The 22,693-nt window shown below is 44.5% G+C and overlaps 3 protein-coding genes across 5 annotated transcripts in view; 1 reads left to right on the top strand and 2 right to left on the bottom strand.

The window, feature by feature from the left end:
• The window catches only part of CNBD2 (cyclic nucleotide binding domain containing 2), a 76,311-nt gene extending 73,302 nt beyond the window's left edge, over window positions 1–3,009 (bottom strand). The window contains exon 1 of one of the 2 annotated variants that reach the window (XM_050807109.1): window positions 2,884–3,009. In XM_050807109.1, the coding sequence (XP_050663066.1) occupies window positions 2,884–3,009 (126 nt within the window). Of the gene's footprint in view, window positions 1–2,834 lie in introns of both variants that reach the window. The other variant, XM_050807108.1, reaches the window with a different exon arrangement.
• Window positions 3,008–3,966, top strand: SCAND1 (SCAN domain containing 1). Its single transcript, XM_050807302.1, is given in 3 exon segments — window positions 3,008–3,103; window positions 3,105–3,142; window positions 3,251–3,966. Coding segments are annotated over 3 exon segments (729 nt in total). The 3' UTR covers window positions 3,846–3,966.
• A 3,173-nt stretch (window positions 3,967–7,139) lies between these two features.
• PHF20 (PHD finger protein 20) overlaps window positions 7,140–22,693 on the bottom strand; it is a 187,682-nt gene continuing 172,128 nt past the window's right edge. For both annotated transcript variants that reach the window (XM_050807023.1, XM_050807022.1), the window contains 2 exons: window positions 21,830–22,013; window positions 7,140–10,027 (listed from right to left, as the gene is read on the bottom strand). In XM_050807023.1, the coding sequence (XP_050662980.1) occupies window positions 9,885–10,027; window positions 21,830–22,013 (327 nt within the window). In that variant the 3' untranslated portion in view covers window positions 7,140–9,884. The remainder of the gene's footprint in view (window positions 10,028–21,829; window positions 22,014–22,693) is intronic.

Consider the following 22,693-nt stretch of genomic DNA (forward strand, 5'->3'; position numbering starts at 1 on the left):
CTGCATCCCTTTTTGAAGAAGAAGCATTACATTTTTTTTTTTTTAGACTCTGGGAATCTGAATGTTTTAACTTTTATCATGGACATTTTCAAGCATATACAAAAGTAGAGTGTACATATTGCCAATCTTTCAAGTGATCCGCCCACCTCAGCCTTCCAAAGTGCTGAGATTACAGGCATGAGCCACCAAGCCTGGCTAATTTTTTGTATTTTTAGTAGAGACGGGGTTTCATCATGTTGCCCAGGCTGGTCTTGAACTCCTGAGCTCAGGTGATCCGCCTGCCTAGGCCTCCCAAAGTGCTGGGATTGCAGCCATGAGCCACTGCACCTGGCCAACTACTGAGCCAATCTTGTTTCATTTATTCCCTCCACATTATTTATTATTTACTGCTGAATCACTTTAAAGCAGGCTTACCGGCCCATAAAGGGCTGGATTTTAAAATTCAATTTCTAAGGCCCCTTCCAGTCTAACATTCAATGATTCTAATAGATCTCTCAGGTCCCTCCTTCTCTAATAATTCACGATTTTAATAGGGATGGAAGAAATAAACTAGAGATCTAACATAACATTTCATGATATTCCAGGTGCCACAAAAGTTCATTCCCTTTCATGAGAAGAACTAAATTTTAAACATGGAATTCTAGGACATTAATGATTTAACCTCCAGCAGTATTCCAACCTCTCTCACCCCTTCTCCAGATCGCAACCACCTTCCCATGTAGCCTGCAGTTTCTACAGTTTTGCTCCTACTCACTATGTACCTTTGTACAGGCAGTACCTTCTACCTGGAATGTCCCTGAGCCCCACCCATTTTCTTCTTGCGTCTCAGCTTGAAGTCCCCTCCCCAGTGAAGACTTCTAGCACCTCTTGCCTCCACAGAAGGGTTTAGTGTGCTCCTTTAGCCCTGGAAGCTGAGTGCCTGTTGCCACACAGGGAATAGCACTGTTGGTCACTCTATGCAGCAAACCCAACTACCAAGGGGCCAGACAGAAGTCCAGGTTTGAAGCCAGTAGGCATAACAAACACTAGGGCCCTGCTTTCTCACCTCTGAATAGAAAATAGAGAAAAATATCAGCATTCTATTTCAGAGAACCATAGGGAATGGTGGAGATTGAGACCAAATGGGACAGAGTATCTTGTCTAAAGGAAGTCGTCTCTACTCAGTGTCAGTTGATTGTTGACTGGCAGGAATTTGGGTCCAGTGTGGCCAGCTCTTCCATTTTTTTCAGGAAAAACCAGAAATCCAGATTTGCATGTGAAATCTCCCAATTTTCACATGTCAGCAACTAAAAAGCATTAAAGGCCCATTGCAATGACTTTCAAGGTTTTCAGGCTATGGAAATGATTTCATGAGGGTCCACTTCTACCCATCCAAAGGAAACACCCTATGGTAGGGACAAGTTTTGTATCAGGGCTAACGGCGTGTTAATGGTTGTTAAACATGCTCCTCCATCCTGCACAGAGCTCAAAAGGACTACAAGTGTCATACAAAACCTTTCATATGAGGCCCCGTCCTTTCAGGGCCTCAGTTTCCCCTTCTGTAAAATAAGGATACAAACCCTATTTGTGGCCAGGCGCGGTGGCTCACGCCTGTAATCCCAGCACTTTGGGAGGCTGAGGCGGGTGAATCACCTGAGGTCAAGAGTTCGAGACCAGCCTGGCCAACATGGTGAACCCCCATCTCTACCAAAAATACAAAATATTAGCCGGGTGTGGTGGTGGGCGCCTGTAATCCCAGCTACTCGGGAGGCTGAGGCAGGAGAATCACTTGAACCCGGTAGGTGGAGGACTCAGTCTCAAAAAAAAAGAAAAAAGCAACAACAACTATTTGTGAGTCAGCTATCAGACAGAAAACCACCTGGCCGAGGGCTGTCAGGGCCACATGCTTTTTACCTGCATCATCTCACTGAATTCTCAATGACCTCTGAGAGGTAAGTTCTATTACATCCACATTTTACTGTTAAGAAAACGGTAGCTCAGAGATAGCAAGCAGTTTACCTAATAAAAACAAAAGCAAACTTCTTAAAAGCCCTTTCTCTCCAAGGGCTTAACTTATTTAATTCTCCCAGCAACTCTGAGGTGGGTACCATCAAAGGGGATTCCACCAAGGCAAAAGGCAGCCTCACTCCAATCCTCTAACCCAAGGCTGCTCAACAGAAATATAAAGTAAACCGCACATGCAATTTAAATGTCTTTTAGTAGCTGCATTTAAAAAGTAAAAACACAGGTGAAATTAATAACATTTTATTTGACCCAGTATATGCAAAACATATTACAACATGTAATCAGTATTAAAAAGTATTGAGATATTTTACATTAGTTTTCTCGTATTAAGTCCCGTATTTTACAATATAGCACATCTCAATTCGCTATATTTCGAGGGTTATCAACTAGCTCCGTTGCAAGAGCTCAGTCAACTCAGGCGGCCAGCGGCCACCATAAAGGGCAATGCATTTACAATTCACTTATTAAATCCTGAAGTTAACAGAACCTACAGAGCCTCCCTTCCCTTGGTTTCGGAGGACACGCGAAAAATAACAATAGCAAAGAGTTCTCGAGCATTTCCTTCGCGCCAGACGGTGTGTTGTAGTTTGTCATCCTCGCAGTAAGGCGGGTGCTATCGCCCTCCTAGTTTGACCAAGCGAGAGGACTTTCTCCAGCCGGGCCCTTCCCGAGAGAACGACCGCCGTCCCGCTCCCCTGTTCGGGTCACAGGCCGGGCGCCACCGGGACAAGCCCCGGCCAGCTGTCACCCTAATCATTCCTGAAGGAGGGGCCGTCACAGTTACAGCCCATCAGGGTCAATTAGGAGGGGCGCCCGCACGGAAAGGTCACCTGCAAACCGAAGCGGCTCAAGAATAAGTTCCAGGACTTAAAAGTTCACCTCGAAACATTCAGGCTCCTCCTCCGACTCCTCCTCGAACTTGCGCTCAGAGGCGCCACCATTCGGAAGGAGCCCAAGCCACGCGCCGCTCGCCCTCCTGCACTCCGAGGGCAGCCGCCGCCTCATGCGACTCGAGAACGCTAGAGGGCGCCGCTTCCGAGAGCCCGCAAGCGGCTTCCGGGGGCTCGCGCGCCGACCTGGACGCAGAGAAGCCAGAGACTTTTCGTTTCCGGCTGCCGCAGCCGCTTCGCTGGTGCAGGTAAGCTCCGCGCACTCTCGGCCGGTCCCGAGTCCGCCTCCCTCAAGGGTGGCGCGAGCTCTGCCCTTTAACCGGAAACGTCTCCCTGCTCACCCCGCCCGCGCGCAGACGCAGTGCTGAGCCCACAGCTACCGGACAAAGAGTGACGCCCGGAGCTGGAGTTATGGCGGCGACGGAGCCGATCTTGGGGGCCACTGGGAGTCCCGCGGCGGTGCCACCGGAGAAACCGGAAGGAGCAGGTTCGAGCTCAGACCCTGAGCTTAACTCTGTGGGCTCCTCGCTGCCGAAGGCCTCACCGCCTGCCCCGGAGCCCTCCAGCCCCAACGCCGCGGTCCCCGAAGCCATCCCTACGCCCCGGGCTGCGGCCTCCGCGGCCCGGGAGTTGCCCCTTGGGCCAGCACCCATGAGCATCGCGCCTCAGGCCGAAGCCGAAACGCGCTCCCCACCAGGCCCCGCCGGTTCTAGACTCGGCCCCGAGACGTTCCGCCAGCGTTTCCGGCAGTTCCGCTACCAGGACGCGGCGGGTCCCCGGGAGGCTTTCCGGCAGCTGCGGGAGCTGTCCCGCCAGTGGCTGCGGCCTGACATCCGCACCAAGGAGCAGATCGTGGAGATGCTGGTGCAAGAGCAGCTGCTCGCCATCCTGCCCGAGGCGGCTCGGGCCCGGCGGGTCCGTCGCCGCACGGATGTGCGCATCACTGGTTGAGCGGTGGAACTGCGGGCGGCCAGGGCCGGGCGCTCTGTGTAGACTGGGGCCATGATCGGGTCCGGAGACCTGAGCCTAGGAGCCCACTCCATGTTAATGAAAAATGAGTTTTGGCAGCGCCTGTGGTCTGGTGTGTCTCTTTCATTCGTTCTTTATTGGGTTTATTTTACCAAGCCTATTTACCACCGCCTTTCTGGCTGGTGCCGAAACGAAGTTGGGAGTCCCTAACAATAAGGCCTTCGTTGGCTATAGTGGGATCTTTCGATGTTGTCTGAAACTGGGTTATCCCCTCTACCACATATGGGAAGTTTTTCACCTGAGCTCCCAAGGACCCACTTGGGTTTCTTACACGCAAAATAGCTGGCTTTATTAAATGCTTACTTGACTGGCTACCTCTATACCAATATGAGCACCAACTTGCACCTGCCCTTTGGGTACAGGCTTCCCAAAATGTCCAAGTTACTGAGCCATTTTAATGTGAAGTGTTTACTGCAAACCTTCACAGAGATAGGCTAGTTCCTGTGAGCTCTGGCTTATGCCGCCAGACTTGCTCAACTTCCTTGCCAAATTTTAGGCCTGTGGTAGGAATTAAGCAGAACTAGTTGAAATAATGGATTATTTACATTACGGAAGCTACTCATTTTAATGCAGGCTCCCTTTTGGTTAAACTAGCATAACTGTTTACAAAGGAAAGAAAGAATTTGGCAAATAATGAGGACCTGTTCTGAAATCTTAAACCTACTGTTTGCAGAGGCTTCTGCCCAACCAGGAAGGAGCTAGTTGGGGTCCATGGACAGCTTGGATTGGTCCCAGATGGGTCCTATTGCAGTGAGTGCCATTTGTTAATATAAGGAAGGCCAGACTTGTCTTCCTTGCACTGCTCTCAACAATCAAAATCAGCCCGCAGTTTACACCAGAAGGCATGAGTGAGACTGGGCTGGGAAGTTGGTGAGGGGCATTTTGCTTTTGAATATTAAAGACAAATTGAGAAGTATCTTTGCATTCTTGGGATTTCTTGGCAGAGTTTGCACCTGCCTCCCTGGAAAAAGATAGTTGTTTAGAAGGTAAGAAAGGCTTCTTTAAAAGGTAATGTTTAAAGAAGATTAAGGATAGGTGAAGGACAAGTGCAGTGGCTCACGCCTGTAATCCCAGCATTGTGGAAGGCAGAGGCGGTAGATCACTTGAGGTCAGGAGTTCGAGACCAGCTTGACCAACAGTGAAACCCCCATCTCTACTAAAAATACAGAATTATCTGGGTGTAGTGGCACATGCCTGTAATCCCAGCACTTTGGGAGGCCGAGGCGGGCGGATCACTTGAGGTCAGGAGCTTGAGACCAGCCTGACAACATGGTGAAACCCCCATCTCTACTAAAAATACAAAATTAGCTGAGCATGGTGGTGCACGCCTATAATCCCAGCTACTTGGGAGGCTGGGGCAGAATCGCTTGAAACCGGGAGGCGGAGGTTGCAGTGAGCGGTGATCGTGCCATTGCACTCCAGCCTGGGCAACAAGAGTGAAACTCCATCTCAAAAAAAAAAAAAAAAAAGGTGAACTTTATACAGTCATGCGTCCCTTAATGGGGATACGTTCTGAAAGATGAGCCCTTAGGCAGTTTTACTGTGTGAGCCTCATAGAGTGCACTTATGTAAACTAGACGGTATAACTTATACACACCTAGGCATTGTGATAGAGCCTGCTGCTCCTAGGCTACAAGCCTGTACAGCATGTGACTGTACTGAATACTATAGGCAGTTGTAACAATGGTATTTGTGCATCTACATAGAAAAGTTTCAGTAAAAATATATAATAGGCTGGGTGTGGTGGCTCACACCTGTAATCCCAGCACTTTGGGAGACCGAGGTGAGCAGATCACAAGGTCAGGAGTTTGAGACCAGCGTGGCCATCATGGTGAAACCATGTCCCTACTAAAAATACAAGAATTAGCTGGGCATGGTTGTGGGCACCTGTAATTCTAGCTACTCGGGAGGCTGAGGCAGGAGAATTGTTTGAACCTGGGAGGCGAAGGTTGCAGTGAGCTGAGATTGCGCCATTGCACACCAGTCTAGGCAACAGGTGAGGCTCGGTCTCAAAAAAAAAAAAAAAAAAAAAAATATATATATATATATATATATATATATATATATATATGTATGTATGTAGAGATTGCGGGTCTGGACGTTGTTCTGGCTGGGTAAGTGATGAGTGAATGTGAAGATCTAGGACGTTACTGTACGCTACTCCAGAATTTATATAAACACTGAACACATTGACTAAATTTTTTTTTTTTTGAGACAGGATCTCACTTTGTTGCCCAGGCTGGAGTACAGAGGCACAATCTAGGTTCACTGTAACTTCTGGCTCCCAGGCCCAGGTGATCCTCCTGCCTCAGCCTCCCAAGTACCTAGGAATACAGGCACCTGCCACCATGCCCAGCTAATTTTTGTAGAGATGGGGTTTCACCATGTTGTCCAGGCTGGTCACTACTAAACTGATTTTTTTAAACTTTCTTTCTTCAATAATAAATTAGCCTTAGTTCGTGATAACTTTTTGTTTTTGTTTTTCATTTTGTTGAGACAGAGTTTCACTCTGTTGCCCAGGCTGGAGTGCAGTGGTAGGATCTTGGCTCACTGCAACCCCCTCCTCCCGGGTTCAAGCGATTCTCCTACCTCAGCCTCCCGAGTAGCTGGGACTACAGGCATGTGCCACCATGCTAATTTTTGTATTCTTAGTAGAGATGGGGTTTTGCCATGTTGGCCAGGCCAGTCTTGAACTCCTGACCACAGGCGATCTGGCCACCTTGGCCTCCCAAAGTGCTGGGGTTACAAGCATGAGTGACAGCACCCAGCCTTTTATTTAGAGACAGGGTCTCCAGCCTCAGCCTCCCTAAGTGGTAGGATTATAGATCTGAGGCACCCTGCCTGACCAACTTTTTTACTTTGTAAGCTTTTAAATTTTAACTTTGACTTCTGTAATAACACTTTGTGTTTACACACATGGTACAACTATACAAATATATTTTCTTTATATCCTTATTCTATGAGTTTTCTTCTAGTTTAATTTTTTAATATATATTTTACTTTTTAGATTTTTGTTAAACACTAAGACAAATCCACACATTAGCCGAGGCCTATGTAGTACGACCATCAGGACATCACTAAGTGATAGGAATTTTTCAGCTCCATTATAATCTTATGGGACCACCCTGTGTATGGGGTCCATGGTTGACAGAAATATTATGTGATGCATGACTGTAACTCAACAATATGTAACTGAAACAATATGTAACTAAAACGTAGCAACAAGAACCTGTTTTATTTTTTCCAAATACAGATACAGAAGTTTGCGTGTTTTGCAAATATTGCTTCAAAGCAACATTTCTATATACAGCGCCTTCTGTTTTAATAGCGCGTAAACATAGGTATGTATCCACAGTGCAATGTTGGCTCATCAAGGATCCACCTTGCATATACTTACCACTTAAAGAAACAAAATGATTAGTCAAAGCGGAACTATTTTTGTCAAGGTAATTTTTTATAGGTGGATAGTTTTTCTCAAAAGACAAAACTTAGGTAGTGCACATACTTCTTTTTTTTCTTTTTCTTTTTTTTTTTTTTTTGAGACGGAGTCTTGTAGTTGTCACCCGGGCTGGAGTGCAAAGGCACGATCTCGGCGGCTCACTGCAACCTCTGCCTCCCAGGTTCCAGCAGTTCTCCTGCTTCAGCCTCCCGAGTAGCTGAGATTACAGGCGCCCGCCACCACGCCTGGCTAATTTTTGTATGTTTAGTAGAGAAGGGGTTTCACCCTGTTGGCCAGGCTGGTCTCAAACTCCTGACCTCAGGTGATCCACCCGCCTCAGCCTCCCAAAGTGCTGGGATTACAGGCGTGAGCCACCGCACCCGGCTGGTAGTGCACATATTTCTAAATGGTAACAGCAATGTTTGCAAATAACGGTTTCCAGTGCTCCAACTTAGGGTTAATTCACCTTGACCCAGGAATTGGGAATGGAGCCCCTCAACATGGCTTTAAATTAGGGAAGCACACTGAGGTTACAATAACTTGGGGAATCTTCTCTGCTTCCCTAAGAACAAAAGTCACAATGAATGAAATGGGATTACTTCCTTTAGCAAAAACTTAAACAATAAACCCAATAATGGCCAGTCGGCAAAATTAGGGCAATTCAGTTTCTGCTTCCATTGTTGAACAAGACATGAAATTGACTACCTTAAAAGTTACAGCTTCCACAGATGTGATTAAAACTCAAATGTATTTTCAGAAAAGAAATATCAGTAATCTAATAATACAACAATCATCATACCTCACAGTTGTGGCTACAGAAAGCCATCCTGCTTCTTCCCTTTTCAGACTGCATAACAGAACTCTTACAGTGCAGCTGTCTGAACATACATGCCATGCACGCCTGTGCATTTCTTCCCACGCCAGAAATACCAACGTTAGCAGTGAGAAACAGCCTCTTGTAGAGGAATCGTCAGTTATAGATGTTATAGCCACATGTATTCTCTCTGATGGATCAGCTATAGCAGATCAGTTTATACTTGTCCTATAATTCATTATATATCAAATGGTGAGCAAATCACTAGACAGAACATTCCCTGAAATAGATTTTAGTACAGAGGCCTGAATTCATGTCCACAATGACCTGTGCTTAACTATTCCAAAGGTCGCTAAAGATACTGTTACTACTATTGAGATATTACTGGCTACTTCACGTTTACATAGTAAATGTTTGCAGCATATAACATTACAGACTCATAAACCCATAATTAACTTATAAGAGTTAATGGACAACTGTGCTTTGATTTTTGCCTTTAGTGATAAGAAAACGAAGTAGTGAAATGGGTCACTCCTCAAAGCATGGAACATTTTAACTTTGCCTAGTAAGGAAAAACAAAACAAAATATAGCAATTACATGTGGAACCGTAACCTGCAAAAGTAACACAAATATTGTCTCAAAAGGTACAAATAGGTTGTACCTGGACCTTAAGCAGCATAATCACCTTGATCTCACAAAATAATACAAACAGGAAATTTAAAATGTTAAAGTATAGTAACAAAACAATTCTGAAAACGCTGACTACTGAACATACCCTTCAGGAAGGAGAAAAGCGGCACATGTATAATTTGAAGTTTGTTTACAACAATATAAAATAAGGTAATTCCCCAAACCACATTCTTTGTAACAAATCTTTACAGTGAAAGAGTTTGAAATTTTGGGAAACATTTTTGGACATTAAATAGAACGGGGAAGCTGTCAATATTAAGAAATGGGTAGAAAATGCTGTCCTTTGGGTTCCAGACCCTGCCTGCTTCAGTTTGGAATTCCTCCTAGATTTTTATTACTGTGAGATTCTAGTTCTTCCATAGGCTGTATGGGCTCTGCTACAAAAGCCATAACACAGCCAGCTCTGGGGTGAAAGCATACAAACTTGTCCCCAGTACCATGAAGTCATGCAAGAGATGTGGTGAGAAAAGTGAAGAGTCCTAAGGAGAAAGCAGGGCAGCCAAGACTCTGCTCCTTTCCAACCTCCACAGCGTGGTGAGCTCACAACATTCCCATGAAGCTAGAAAAGGAAAATGATGCCTGCTGCCCAAACACCATGCCAGGAAGAAACCAGGGAGGTGGCATGTGCCCAAACCTGACAGAAAAGTCAATTAAATAAACTGCAAATTGAATTTACAACTGTCTCCAACTAAACTTTTTTGGCTCTCATTCCATTTATCATCAGTGGCACGATTTCAAGTGAAGTTTGTGCAAAAAGACTCCCTTCATTCAATGATGTGCACAGAAGAAGGGAATCCCGAGTCTATTTGCTACCTTTATGGTAGGCTTCGAGATCAGAGTGTCCTCCCACAGCCAAAATGGCCTCTTTGTCCAATGTCCATCACACTCCTGGCCCAGATCCCTGAAGTCAGTCGGTGTCACGTGCATTCAGCATGCTAGGTTTATTTATTTAAATATGCGAAGCTCCTCCTGCAGGTGCCCCAGGATTGTGCTCCCATGAGTTTTGGGTGCCCAGTTTCATGTTGAGCAGCAGAGGGCGATCTGCTGCACCTTGCCCAGGTCCGTCAGCAGCTGCTTGATACAATGCTTGAGCTGCGGAAGCCTGGCCAGTGGCTCAGGGGGCTCCAGTTCCCCAGTGTAGTCCAGCCAGCTCTCCAACACTGTCGGCAGAAGAGAGAAATGAGACCCAGTGAGCTCCCAACACTTGATTTGCAAGAACATCAGCAAGCATTTCAGCACCTTATTCCATCAGACCATTCATGGGCAAGGGAGGAAGGGCCATTTCAGCCAACACTGTGTCAACACCTGCTCTGCAAAGTGGTACTCCCAGGACAAAACTCAAATGCTTTAGAGCAACACAGTCCAAAAGAACTTCCTGCGATGATGGAAATGGTGCGAGTTTGTGTCATCCAATATAGTAGCCACTAGCCATATGCAGCTATTGAGCGCTGGAAACATTGCTAGTGCAACTGAGGAACTGAATTTTAAATTTTATTCAATTTTGGTTAAACAGCCACACATTGCCAGAGGCTACTGTTACCAGAGTCTAGGAGTCTCGGAAGGAAGCACCTTTCTGAGTGTTACTACTCACTCTTTAAAAAGCTTTCCCAGTCGGGCGCGGTGGCACGTGCCTATAATCCCAGCACTTTGGGAGGTCAAGGCGGGCAGATCACAAGGTCAAGAGATCGAGAGTATCTTGGCCAATGTGGTGAAACCCCATCTCCACTAAAAATACAAAAATTAGCCAGGCATGGCAGCGCGTGCCTGTAATCCCAGTTACTCAGGAGACTGAGGCAGGAGAATCGCTTGAACCCAGGAGGTGGAGGTTATGGTGAGCTGAGATCATGCCACTACACTCTAGCCTGGGCAGCAGACTGAGACTCCGTCTCAAAAATAAATAAATTAATTAATTAATTAAGGGAGGAGACCACCCCTCATATTGTCTTATGCCCAATTTCTGCCTCCAAAGAAAGAAGAAGTAAAAACTAAAAGGCAGAAATGAAATCCACAGGCAGACAGCCTGGTGCTGCACCCTGGGCCTGGTAGTTAAAGATCGACCCCAACCTAATTGGTTCTGTTATCTATAGGCTACAGACATTGTAGAGAAATGCACTGTGAAAATCCCTATCCTGTTTTGTTCCGATCTAATTACCGGTGCATGCAGCCTCCAGTCACATACCCACTGCTTGCCCAATCAATCACGACCCTCTCACAGGCACCCCCTTAGAGTTGTGAGCCCTTAAAAGGGACAGGAATTGCTCACTCAGGGAGCTCGGCTCTTGAGACAGGAGTCTTGCCGATGCCCCCGGCCGAATAAACCCCTTCCTTCTTTAACTCGGTGTCTGGGGAGTTTTGTCTGCCGCTCGTCCTGCTACATTTCTTGGTTCCCTGACTGGGAAGCGAGGTGAACGGTGGATGGTCAAAGCAGCTCTTTAGGCGGCTTAAGCCTGCCCTGTGGAATATCCCTGCGGGGAACTCCGACCAGCCTGAGCGACGCCCATCCTGAGCCGATCCTGAGAGCGCTCCCGGGTAGGCATTTGCCCCGGTGGGACGCCTCGCCAGAGCAGTGTGTGGCAGGCCCCCGTGGAGGATCAATGCAGTGGCTGAACACCAGGAAGGAATGGGCACTTGGAGTCTGGACATCTAAAACTTGGTAAGACTAGTCTTTGAAACTTGCCCGCTCCGTTTGAGTGGAAGCGTGCCCTGATCCCCCATGTCGTGCCTTTATCGGTACTTTGGTTTTGGTTTTGACTTGGTTTGAATTGCTTGATAGGATTGGTCTTAGGAACTTGCCCACTCCATTTGAGTGGAAGCGTGGCCTGATCACCCACGGTGTGCCTTTATCGGCACTTTGGTTTTGGTTTTGACTTGGTTTGAATTGCTTGACAGGATCGGTCTTGGGAACTTGCCCACTCCATTTGCGTGGAAGCGTGGCCTGACCACCCACGGTGTGCCTGTACCGGCACTTTGGTTTTTGTTTTTGACTTGACTTGGATTGCTTGATATTTTGGTTTTGGTTTTGATCTGGCTTGGATTTCTGGATACTCTGATTTTGGTTTTGATTTTGGTTTGGTGTAAACTACAAAAGTGTGTGTGTCCCCTTTTTACCCGTTCTTTGTTTTGTGGTGGGCGTGATGTTTTGTCTAGAGGAAACATGGGAGAGGCACAAAGTAAGCCCACCCCACTAGGAACTATGTTGAAAATTTTCAAAAAAAGGATTTAAGGGAGACTATGGACTACTATGACACCAGGAAAATTTAAAACTTTGTGTAAGATAAGACTGGCCAGCATTAGAGGTAGGTTGGCCATTAGAAGGAAGCGTGGACAGGTCCCTTGTTTCAAAGGTATGGCACAAGGTAACCTGTAAGCCAGGAAACCCAGACCAGCTTGTTTTAGATCACCCGCCCCCAACACACGGTGGTTCAGAGAACAGCAGCATAAGCGGCTGGCAGAGGCAAAGAGAGACAGAGGAAGAGACGGAGAGGAAGAGACAGACAGGGAGTCAACGAGAGAGAGAGAGAGAGAGAACGACAGAAGCAGAGAGAGAGAGGAAGAGACAGAGGCAAAAGGAAAATCAAAGAGAGAGAGAGACAAAGTCAAAGAGAGAAAGAAAGAGATATACAAGTAGTTAAGAAAAAAAAATAAGTGTACCCTATTCCTTTAAAAGCCATTATACCAATTCTAATTTGGACAAAACAAGGTCTTATTAATAGCAAAGGATAATTAAAATCCCAAACTTACAAGGTTTTCAACAAAAGTAAAGTTTGCTAAAAGTCAACAGTGTAACATGTATTACAGTAATTCTATTCTTGTGGCCTTAGACAGTCTAGTCCACAGACATAAAAAAAGGTTCGCGGCCGGGCGCGGTGGCTCAAGCCTGTAATCCCAGCACTTTGGGAGGCCGACACGGGCGGATCACAAGGTCAGGAGATGGAGACCATCCTGGTGAACACGGTGAAACCCCGTCTCTACTTAAAAAAATACAAAAAAGTAGCCGGGCGAGGAGGCGGGTGCCTGTAGTCCCAGCTACTCGGGAGGCTGAGGCAGGAGAATGGCGTAAATCCGGGAGGTGGAGCTTGCAGTGAGCTGAGATCCGGCCACAGCACTCCAGCCCAGGAGACTCTGTCTCATAAAAAAAAAGTTCGCTTTAGAAAAGAATGGTTATCATCTTCCAAAAAAAAAAAAGGGAAAAAAAGAGGGGGTGGAATTTATATAAAAAGAGTGTTATATGGTAAATTCTTGTCCTGAAATAAATTAACTGGTTGTTTAAAGAAAGAAATGTTTGTAATAAGTCAGAAAGTTAAGGCATGTCAAAAAAATTGCCTGTAAAAGTCGTGAAAGAAAAAAAAAAAGGTTATAAAAAATCTGTGTTAAAAAAAGAATTTATGCAAAAAATGTTGTATAATTTAAAAGTAACTAGGCCTCCTGAATGTAAAACTATTGAAAAAGAAAACAGTTTATGTGCAAGGTGTATAAGAAAAGCAAAATATACGTTTGGTAAAAGGATTATAAGGAGGCATAAGAATGTACATTTTTACCTACATTAAAAAGTTAAAAATTATTGTTTTGAAGGTTTAAGCAAGTTTTAAAATGTTAATTGTAAAGAACATTCTGTGTGTAAACATATTAGCTAAAGTTAAAGAAGTATCATCCAGTTTTTCTGTGAACTGGACATTAAAGCAAAAGCATAACAGGTTTTTCTTAAAGCACCAACCTGCTCTTTAGCAAAAATTATAAAAGGTTAAAAAGAGTCTATAAAATCTTACCTTATGGTCAAAACATTAAAAATTAAATAAATATATCTACAAGGTTTTATTAAAATTAGGTTTAACATTAATAACACACTAATATAAAGATAAAATTTAGCTTATCTTATATAAAAATCATACAAGAAGCATTGTTAAATGTAAAATGGTATTTGGCTTTCTTTGGTTTAAAAACTAATAAAAATAGGTGTTAAAGGAAATTTTTCGGTAAAAAGGCACTAAGGACTATAAAGTCTACTGCCAAGGTCCCCACATTTAAAACAAAAGGTCAATTTCTTAAAAATTATATACTTGGTTTATCTTCCACTTTCCTTTCTCGCAAAAAAAACAAAACAAAACAAAACAAAAACTAAAAGTCTTTTAGCACATGTACCACCCCTAGAATTTCCAGTAAACCAGCACCAGCCTAAAGATCACGTTCTCATCGAAAGGTGGAAAGAAGAAAACCTCGAGCCAGCCTGGGAAGTTCCCTACCTTGTGCTGCTAACCACCAAGACTGCTGTTCCTACAGCAAAAAAAGGACAGACTCATCACACCCCAGTCAAGAAAGCGCCACCCCCTCCAGAGTCGTGGGCCATAGTCCCAGGGGAAAACCCTACCAAACTAAAGCTAAGAAAAATTTAACTCTTTTATTAATCTATTCTATTACTCTTCCTTCTTTCCTCGTTCTATTGCTAACTATCTAGTTATTAATATAACCAAGTCAATTTCGCTTCAAACTATTGCATTTAATGCTTGCTTTGTTACACCCTGTGAGGACTTGCCAAGTCAAAGACAGCTTTCTACTTCAGAAAAGTACTTCTGTCCCTCCTGACTCTCCTTAGACTGGGCATTAGTAAACTAGGACCATTTAATCCGGGGAGATTTCGATAAAGACCCCAGTGCCAACCAGGATTGTTGCCCCCCGATGTACAGCTTTCATGCCATAGTTGGTCCAACGTTCTGTGGACCATAAAGAGCAAGGATGGACTGCCCCAACTGGTTTTTGTAATTTCCCTAAAACCATACATTCATTTTACTAGAGGATCATAGAAGTTAAAGACTTAAACTTTAGCAATTAAGATAGGATACCAAAATGCAAATGCCTGGTTAAAATGGATCAAATATTCCATCTGCACATTAAACAAAAGCAATTGTTATGCTTGGGCACATGGCAGGCCAGAGGCCCAGATTATCCCCCTTCCACTAAGGTGGTCCTCCAGTCAACCAGGCGTAGGCTGCATGATAGCTCTTTTCCAAGATTCTACAGCCTGGAGTAATAAGTTATGCTAAGCTCTCTCTGCTATATCCCAAAGTCCCTGCGGGTCAGCCCCCGAGGGCCATCCAGCTTCCGTCTCCCAACACTAAGTTCACTTCGTGTCTCTCACGACAGGGAGGAAAGTTAGCATTCTTTGGAGACCTGAAAGGATGCAGTGAGCTTAAGAATTTTCAAGAGTTTATCAATCAGTCAGCCCTTGTTCATCCCTGAGCGGATGTGTGGTGGTAATGTGGTGGACCTTTACTGGGCACTCTGCTGAATAACTAGAGTGGCTCTTGTGCTTTAGTCCAATTGGCTATCCCTTTCACCCTGGCATTTCATCAACCAGAAGGAAAAGTAATAATAAGACATCATAAAGTGAGATAAGCCCCTTATGGGTCTTTCGACTCTCATGTCTATTTAGATGCAATTGGAATCCCACGAGGAATACCAGATCAATTTAAAGCTTGAAATCAAATAGCTGCAGGATTTGAGTCAGTATTTTAGTAGGTGACAGTTAATAAAAATGTAGATTAGATAAACTACATCTATTACAACCAACAGCAACGAGCTTTTCATGAGTTAAAAGAAAAACTCATGTCGGCCCCAGCCCTGAGGATACCTGACCTGACAAAACTCTTTACACTCTATGTGTCAGAAAGAGAAAAAATGGCAGTTGGAGTTTTAATCCAGACTGTGGGACCGTGGCCAAGGCCAGTGGCCTATCTCTCAAAACAACTAGACAAGGTTTCCAAAGGCTGGCTCCCAGGTCTAAGGGCCCTAGCAGCAAAGGCCCTGTTAGCACAAGAAGCAGATAAACTAACCCTTAGGCAAAACCTGAATATAGAGGCCCCCCACACTGTGGTAACTTTAATAAATACCAAAGGACATCGCTGGTTACCAAATGCTAGGTAAACCAAGTACCAAAGCTTGCTATATGAAAATCCCCACATAACCATTGAAGTTTGCAACACCCTAAACTCCACCACCTTGCTCCCGGTATCAGAGAGCCCAGTTGAACATAACTGTGTAGAGGTGTTGGACTCAGTTTATTCTAGCAGGCCCAGCCTCTGAGACCATCCTCGAATATGAGTAGACTGTGAGCGGTCCGTGCACGGGAGCAGCTTCGCCAACCCCTGCAAAGTGACTCTGAAGAAGACGACAAGCCCTGCTCCAGTCACACCCAGAAGCTGACTGGTCCACGCACGGCCAAAGCATGAGGAAACTCATTGCGGGACTCATTTTCCTTAAAATTTGGACGTGTACAGTAAAGACTTCAACTGACCTTCCTCAGACTGAGGGCTGTTCCCAGTATATACATCGAGTCACTGAGGTAGGACAAAAGGTTGCTATGGTCCTATTATTTTATAGGTTTTATAAGTGTACTGGAACTCTAAAAACAACTTGTTTGTATAATGTTATTCTATACAAGGTACGTAGCCCAGGAAATGACCAACCTGATGTGTGTTATGACCCATCTGAGCCTCCCATGACTACAGTTCTTAAAGTAAGATTAAGGACTGAGGACTGGTGGGAGCTCATAAACGATATGAGTAAAGTGTTAGCCAAAGTGTTAGAGAAAAAAAAAAAAAGGGGCCAAACAAGTCACCTTAAAATTTGATGCCTGTGCTGTCATTAATAGTAATAAGTTAGGAATAAGGTGTGGTTCTCTTAATTAGAAAAGAGGCTATATGGCAGAAAATAAGTACATCTGTCATAAATTAGGACTGTGGGGAAATAAATGTAAATACTGGTCTTGTGTCATTTAGGCCACTTGGATAAACGAAAAAAAAATGATGAAAAGGATCCAGTCCACCTTCGGAAAGGAAAAAATGGCCCTTCCTGTACTAAGGGACAATGTAACCCCTTAGAGCTAGTAATAACCAATACCCTTGATCCTTGCTGGAAAAAGAGGAGTGTGTGACCTTAGGAATTGACGGGGCCAGACTGGATCCTCGAGTAAGTATCTTGGTTCAAGGAGAAGTTTACAAACGCTCTCCTAAGCCAGTGTTTCGAACTTTCTATGATGAACTAAATGTGCCAGTACCAGAAATTCCAGGAAAAACAAGAAATTTGTTTTTGCAATTAGCCAAGCATGTAGCCGAGTCTCTCAGTGTCACTTCATGTTATATATGTGGAGGAACTGTAATAAGAGATCAATGGCCATGGGAAGCCCGAGAATTAGTACCTAGAAACCCAGATCCTGATGAATTCCCAGCTCAAAAGAATCACCCTGAATAGTTTCTGGGTCCTAAAAGCCTCAATTATTGGACAATATTGCATAGCTAGAGAAAGAAAAGAATTCGCTCACCCCGTAGGACAACTTAGTTGTCTGAGACAGAAACTGTACAACGGTACCACAAAAACAGTCATAATTCCCAAAATTGCAAACCATGTGGACCCACCCAGAGTCCCACAGGGACTAGACAGTCCCCACTGGATTATACTGGATATGTGGGCATAGAGCTTACGCCAAATTACCTGACCAGTGGGCAGGTAGTTGTGTTACTGGCACTATTAAACCATCTTTCTTCCTACTGCCCATAAAAACAGGCAAACTCCTGGGCTTCCCTGTCTATGCTTCCTGCGAAAAGAGAAGCATAGCTATAAGAAATTGGGGAAAAAAAAAAAAAAAAGATAAATGGCCCCCTGAGAGAATCATACAATATTATAGGCCTGCTACTTAGGCAAAAGATGGACTGTGGGGATACTGGACCCCCATTTACATGATCAACCAAATCATACGGTTACAAGCTGTCTTAAAAATAATCACTAATAAAACCAGCAGAGCCTTGACTATTCTGGCCTGGCAAGAAATTCAGATGAGAAATGCTATCTATCAAAATAGATTAGCTCTCGACTACTTGCTAGCAGCTGAAGGAGGGATCTGTAGGAAATTTAACCTTACTAATTGCTGCCTACACATAGATAATCAAGGGCAAGTAGTTCAAGACATGGTTAGAGATATGACAAAACAGGCACATGTGCCCGTGCAAGTGTGGCATAGATTTGATTCTAGGGCCATGTTTAGAAAATGACTCCCAGCACTAGGAGGATTTAAAACCCTTATAATAAGAGTTATAATAGTAATAGGAACCTACGTACTGCTCCCTTGTTTGCTACCTGTACTTCTTCGAATGATAAAAAGTTTCATCGCTACCTTAGTTCACCATAATGTATAAGTGTGCTATATGAATCACTATCGATCTGTCTTGCAAGAAGACATGGGTAGGGAAAATGAAAGTGAGAACTCCCACTAATAAAATGAGTGAGAGTCTCAAAAGGGGGGAATAAGGGAGGAGACCATCCCTCACATGGTCTTATGCCCAATTTCTGCCTCCAAAGAAAGAAGAAGTAAAAACTAAAAGGCAGAAATGAAATCCACAGGCAAACAGCCTGGCGCCGCACCCTGGGCCTAGTAGTTAAAGATCGACCCCGACCTAATTGGTTCTGTTATCTATAGGCTACAGACATTGTATAGAAATGCACTGTGAAAATCCCTATCTTATTTTGTTCCGATCTAATTACCGATGCATGCAGCCCCCAGTCACGTACCCCCTGCTTGCTCAATCAATCATGACCCTCTCACATGGATCCCCTTAGAGTTGTGAGCCCTTAAAAGGGACAGGAATTGCTCACTCGGGGAGCTCGGCTCTTGAGACAAAAGTCTTGCCGATGCCCCCGGCCGAATAAACCCCTTCCTTCTTTAACTCGGTGTCTGAGGAGTTTTGTCTGCCACTCGTCCTGCTACAAAATAAAGTACTGTTCACATAACTACATAAATAATTAAATAATGGCCAATTGTAAAACAATGGCATATATATATATATATATACACACACACACACACACATACATTTCATTTAATAGCTTACTAAGCTTTTTTTTTTTTTTTTTTTTTAAAGAAATGGGGTCTTGCTCTGTCACCCACGCTGGAGTACAGTGACACGATCATAGCTCACTGTAACCTTGAACTCCTGGCCTCAAGTGATCCTCTTGCCTTGGCCTCCCAAAGCACTGGGATTACAAGGGTGAGCCACTACGCCAAGCCAGCTTTTAAATTTTTAAAAATTTTTTATTTTTTAGACTGAGTCTTGCTCTGTTGCCCAGTCTGGAGTGCAGTGATATGATCTCAGCTCACTGCAACCTCCGCCTCCTAGGTTCAAGTAATTCTCCTGCTTCAGCCTCCCGAGTAGCTAGGATTACAGTTGTGCACCACCACACCTGGCTAAGCAGGCCAGCTTTTTAAAAAAGGAATGTTACGTCCAAATTCCTATTTAAAAACTTAGTTATGAAAGCTTAGTTTATCTTGGTGTTTAAATAAAGAGTTGATTCCCTAAAAAGGGATTCTGATTACTCTTAAATACTATTCAAAAGTCTGTTTACCTAAATAAAATCTTTAAGCTTTATCATTTATTTTAATGCTTGGTATCTCTCTCAGGGCCTAGAGTCTTAGAAATGTACAGAATATGTGACTCTGAGTCGGCGAGACATACAAGAGGCCAAAGAAGGGCATTCAGGCCTACCATCTTTGCCACACTGCCCATTCGGCATGTCCAGGGCTAGAGAGGCTAAACCTGGCTGAAGAGAGGATTAAGGAGGTAAGATGTGAGTAGACTTTAACTTCTCCCCTCAGAGAAGGTCCCTGTGGCAACAACCGAACATTCACCCTGTTTCCATGGTGATAATCCTATTTTCAGGGGCTCGGAGCCACTCCTACTGCTATTCTCTCAAGAGCTACACTTTTTTGTCTAGCATTATATCCTCCTTCAGCTCTCTAAATATGTTTTTCAGACAGTGGCATCAGTTACAATTCCCTTTTTTAGTTTATTTTTTTAGAGACAGGGTCTGTGTTACACAGGCTGGAGTACAGTGGCATAATCACAGCTCACTACAGCCTCTAACTCCTGGACTCAAGCAGTCCTCCCACCTCAGCCTCCCAAGTAGCTGGGACTCCACTCCTACACTTGGCTAATTTTATTTTATTTTATTTATTTTTTTATTTTTTATTATTATACTTTAAGTTCTAGGGTACATGTGCATAACGTGCAGGTTTGTTACATATGTATACTTGTGCCATGTTGGCATGCTGCACCCATCAACTCGTCAGCACCCATCAACTTGTCATTTACATCAGGTATAACTCCCAATGCAATCCCTCCCGCCTCTCCCCTCCCTATGATAGGCCCCAGTGTGTGATGTTCCCCTTCCCGAGTTCAAGTGATCTCATTGTTCAGTTCCCACGTATGAGTGAGAACATGCGGTTTTTGGTTTTCTGTTCTTGCAATAGTTTGCTGAGAATGATGGTTTTCATCCATGTCCCTACAAAGGACACAAACTCATCCTTTTTTATGGCTGCACAGTATTCCATGGTGTATATGTGCCACATTTTCTTAATCCAGTCTGTCACTGATGGACATTTGGGTTGATTCCAAGTCTTTGCTATTGTGAATAGTGCCTCAATAAACATACGTGTGCATGTGTCTTTATAGCAGCATGATTTATAATCCTTTGGGTATATACCCAGTAATGGGATGGCTGGGTCATATGGTACTTCTAGTTCTAGATCCTTGAGGAATCGCCATACTGTTTTCCATAATGGTTGAACTAGTTTACAATCCCACCAACAGTGTAAAAGTGTTCCTATTTCTCCACATCCTCTCCAGCACGTGTTGTTTCCTGACTTTTTAATGATTGCCATTCTAACTGGTGTGAGATGGTATATCTCATTGTGGTTTTGATTTGCATTTCTCTGATGGCCAGTGATGATGAGCATTTTTTCATGTGTCTGTTGGCTGTATGAATGTCTTCTTTTGAGAACTGTCTGTTCATATCCTTTGCCCACTTTTTGATGGGGTTGTTTTTTTCTTGTAAATTTAATTTTATTTTTTATAGAGACTGTGATGCCCAGGCTGGCCTGAGGCAATCCTCCCACCTTGACCTCCCAAAGTACTGAGATTATAGATGTGAGCCACCACACCCAGCCTAGGTCTTACTGTCTCTCTCACTGTCCTCCAACAGGGCAACCCTTTTTCCAGTCGAGCCAGATCATCTACCCTGAGTCCTCTCCAGTAGGAAACACCATCACTCTCCTTAAAGCTCAACTTCAGTCTCAGCAGTTTTAGGAAGCCCTCCTGTTAGCACTCTCCTCCCCTGGCATGGCATCAGCCACATGTGTCCTGGCCACACCTCATGGCCCTCACTTGTATAACAGATGGCATTTTCTTCTGAGTTATTTCATGTATGTTTTATATTCCCAGTTACAGTAAAAAATCATAGCCGGACTGTACCCAGAATCCTCAAACATTTCTTTCTTAACTCGGCTCCATTTTTAACATGAAAACAAATAATTAGGGAATATTCCAACAACCCAAACTGTCAACTTCCTGGAGAGAGACTGAACTTGATCGTATTCATCATTACAGGTTTGACCCTCCAGGCCTGTCCGTGACCACCAATATCTGGGAGGAATACCTGGGGCTACACAAATGACTCAGGCAAATTCTCAAATCTCTATTGGCTTACGAGCAGAAAGCTTCATTTTAGATTTTATCAAAGATTGAAATAAGAGGTTTTTCAGATTAAATCCTCAGATACCCTAAAACTCAAGTCAAAATTTTAATTTCTCACAGAACTTGTTTGTAAAGATTCGCTTAGATCACACATTTCCTGCAAGCAGGACTGCCAGTTACCCTCTCTCTGCATACTCAACTTCACAGAAGGGGTCAGTCAGACAAGCGAGGCAGGACCCAACATCATGCAGATCTTGCACCTGATAAATACTAAAAGTAAGGCTCGTCCATCCTGAGGGGAGAATGGAGGTGGGGAGAGGCTGAAAAGAAGAGAAGCAAAGAGTACAGTGGTCCCTGTAAACTCAGATTGGGGGGTTCAGAAAGCCGCTCGTCTGGGGGTGCTCAGAGTGCATGCCAATGCACAGGTGGCCAAGGAGGGAGCCCTACCATCCAGCTCCTTCTCAATGGAGTCCATCCTGTGCGTCACTTCATCCTGAAGAGATTCCACGTGGGTCAGCAGGTTAAACTGCCACTGGTGCTGGGAGCTCAGCAGCCCCTCTCCGCCTCTGTCCAGCAGCTTCCGAGCAGGGGCTTCCTCTGGTAGGGCCTTTTTGGAGACATATTCCTTCACCTGGGGATGCAATGGCATGGAAATTACTGAATGGAGATAGCCCCTGGCCCATTTTTCAACCAGCCAGCGTTTGCAGCCATCTGAAATACTAGCTGCAGTTTCAATACTCCAAATTCCTACCTCCCTTTCCTATTTCCTACTTCGGAACTGGGCAGAAGCTTGTCCACTGTACCAATTCCAACGACCTCAAGGTAGCACTCTAGCTCGGGGACCCACAGCTGCTTCCTACTGACTGGGCCAATGTCCTAGCCTCACAGAATGGCTTTCAGAGCCCTGAGAGCTGATTAGAGCAGGGCTAGTGCAGACGAGGGTTAGTACACGGGAGTCACACCAACGAGTTTCAAGTCTCAGCTCCATCTCCTGCTGAATGTGCGAGTCTGGATGGACTACTTCATGTCCCTGAGCCTCTGCTCCCTCAGTGGAAGGATGGGGGTAGTAAAACCTATTTGGAAGGTTCACAAGGATGATATAGGGTAAGGCACATAAAAGCAAGGTCAGCTTACAGTCAGCTTACCATCAATGGAAGAGACTGTTAACCCTGGTTGCTTTGCTGCGGCCCAGTATTTCTGACTTTGTTTTATGTGCCAGATACCGCTAGGAAACCTGCCTGATCCATAGGACCACAAACCTTTTCTAGGATTTGGTAACTCAACCTTTCATTCATCCATTTGAAATGAAAT

This window comes from Macaca thibetana, chromosome 10 (genome assembly GCF_024542745.1).
Source record: "Macaca thibetana thibetana isolate TM-01 chromosome 10, ASM2454274v1, whole genome shotgun sequence".
NCBI classification, from domain to species: domain Eukaryota; kingdom Metazoa; phylum Chordata; class Mammalia; order Primates; family Cercopithecidae; genus Macaca; species Macaca thibetana.